Source organism: Crocuta crocuta, unplaced genomic scaffold (assembly GCF_008692635.1).
Source record: "Crocuta crocuta isolate KB4526 unplaced genomic scaffold, BGI_CrCroc_1.0 scaffold7, whole genome shotgun sequence".
Classification (NCBI taxonomy): domain Eukaryota; kingdom Metazoa; phylum Chordata; class Mammalia; order Carnivora; family Hyaenidae; genus Crocuta; species Crocuta crocuta.
The window spans coordinates 7612534-7614635 of record NW_027531904.1 but is presented as its reverse complement, the minus strand read 5'-3'; the positions used below and the strand labels follow the sequence as shown (position 1 = coordinate 7614635).

The 2102-nt window shown below is 61.5% G+C and overlaps 1 protein-coding gene across 1 annotated transcript in view; it reads right to left on the bottom strand.

Annotated features, from left to right (window-relative positions):
* The window catches only part of ZNF592 (zinc finger protein 592), a 20528-nt gene extending 18517 nt beyond the window's left edge, over window positions 1–2011 (bottom strand). Inside the window, exon 1 of the mRNA XM_077774270.1 lies at window positions 1–2011. Within this exon, the coding sequence (XP_077630396.1) occupies window positions 1–1992 (1992 nt within the window). The 5' untranslated portion in view covers window positions 1993–2011.
* Window positions 2012–2102: the final 91 nt, after the last annotated feature.

The following is a 2102-nucleotide window of genomic DNA, read 5'->3' as shown; positions in this document are numbered from 1 at the left end:
GAACATCTGGGCCACAGAGATGGGCTTCACGAGCAGCTGCGAGCACTGCATGACGAGCCCCTTGCTCTTGTGGTCGCGGGCGTGCCGGAGCAGGCTGCACTTGTTGAAGAAGACCAGCGTCTGGGAGCACAGCGTGCACAGCACCTCGATGTGGACGCTCCGCCGGCCGTAGTGCTGGCTCAGGCTCTTCTCCAGGGCGAACGCGTCCCCACACTCCAGGCAGCAGTAGCCGCTGGCCGGCACGTGGATCCTGCTGTCCGCGGGTGGGCTGAGGTTCGGTGCGTAGAGGGGCACGGGGTTGGAGCCGTGGAGGACCTTGTTGAAGACCTCCACGGCCAGCGGGGCGGCCTTCTTCACCTGGTGGACCAGCGGCACCGACATCTGGGTGAGCTGCGGCTGGCTCCGCCTCTGCGCCGAGGACTTGGCCGTGACTGACGCGGCGACGCTGTGGGGCACCAGGTTCAGGTTGGCCAGGTGCACGGCCTTGGGCAGGAGGCTGGCGGGGGCGGGCGTGGACGGTGTCGCGCTCTGCTGCTGCTTCTTGCCGGGGGCAGCACCCTTCTGGGCCCGAGACCCGGAGCTGCCACAGGGAGACGAAGATCCACTAGCCTTTGGCACACTCTCGTCCCCTTTCTTGTCACCCTGGGGGCTCCCGGCGTTTGCGCCTGGCTCAGGCGAGCGCTCCACCGCAGGCAGGGCCGTGACCTCATCCTCTGGCACCTCGCTCGGGGCCTCGGCAGCGGCACTCCCCAGAGGGGACCCAACGGGGGACTTACTGGGATCGTCAGGGTCTGGCAGGATCCTCGTGACGGTCCGTTTGATCTCCCCCGATGATGTCTTAATGGTTTTGATCCTAACTTTGGGAATTGCTGGGGGGGAGCTGGCGGCCACTGAAGGGGAGCCTTTGCTGCTGCTGTCACTGCAGATGCTCCGAGGGCTGTCTGAGGGCTTGATGCTCTTTCTAGTGGCCTCCAGGGGGCTGCGGGGACTCTTTGGTGACTTGGGCATTTTGGGGCTGCCTTTGGAGCCCTCTTTAGTAGGCCCTGAGGGGTCCTTCGTGTGGCCAGGAGGATCCTCCTTGGCAACACTGGCCACTCTTTTGGCCTGTAGGGCCACCAAGGCTGCAACACAAGAAGACAGCTTAGAATGTGCTGGCTTCAGGCGCTGCCTGGGGGGGACTGATGAGCAGGTGCCGAGCTCCAGGGCGAGCCCCTTAGGCTCTCCAATACTGTTGCTGGGGTGGCTGTTGAATTCCAAAGCTTCCCCAAAGAACCGACTGGCATCCAGCTCTTTGTGCGGCTCCCCCGGCTTCTGCCCTCCTCGCTCGTGTTCCTGCTGACTCCCCAAGGGCAGAGGCTCTGGCTTGGGCTCTTTCTTACAAAAGTGATCAAACATATGCAGCTCTGGGACTGGAAACTTCGCCAGAGCCTCCAGGACTGGGCCCCCCACAGGCCCACACCCAGGAGGGGGTGGGAAATAACCGTCAGAGTGCTTGGGCTTCATTCCAAACCCATTATCTTTGATGGCATCCTCAGGTTCTGGGCTGGAGATTGGACTGAACTGGTTAAAGGTTGGTAACGGCTCTGACTTGGAAGGTTCTAGCTTGCCGGGGAAACTCCTGGCACTGTCTCCATTCATGAAAGTGGAGTCAAACTTCCCACAGTTGTGGCCCAGGCTGTGGGGGTCTGGAGGCAGGTCTGAGCCCCGGAACCCATTGTGGAGGAGGCTTGGAGTGATGTGGTCCTTCTCCGCTTCCAATGACTCCTGGCGGCTGGTGTTTTTGACAATGACACTCACGGCCGGCACATCTGAGGCTGATCCTGAGTGAGACAAGGACACGCTCTCATCCATACACATGCCTGCAGGCTTGAGGGGGCTCTCATTCTCCTCGGTGGGGGTCTGGATGGCCTCCTTGGCATCAAGGCTGGTGGGGTCTGGGATGTCAAAGGCGGCCAGAAGGTCATCAAAATCTGGAGTTTTCATATCCCCCATGGCTGGATGCTGGCAGCAGCTACAAGGGAAGCAGAACAGAGTCAGTGATCCCCTGGGTCCCCATGACTCCGTCCAGCATCATCTCCATCACACGCCCATCACGACACGCA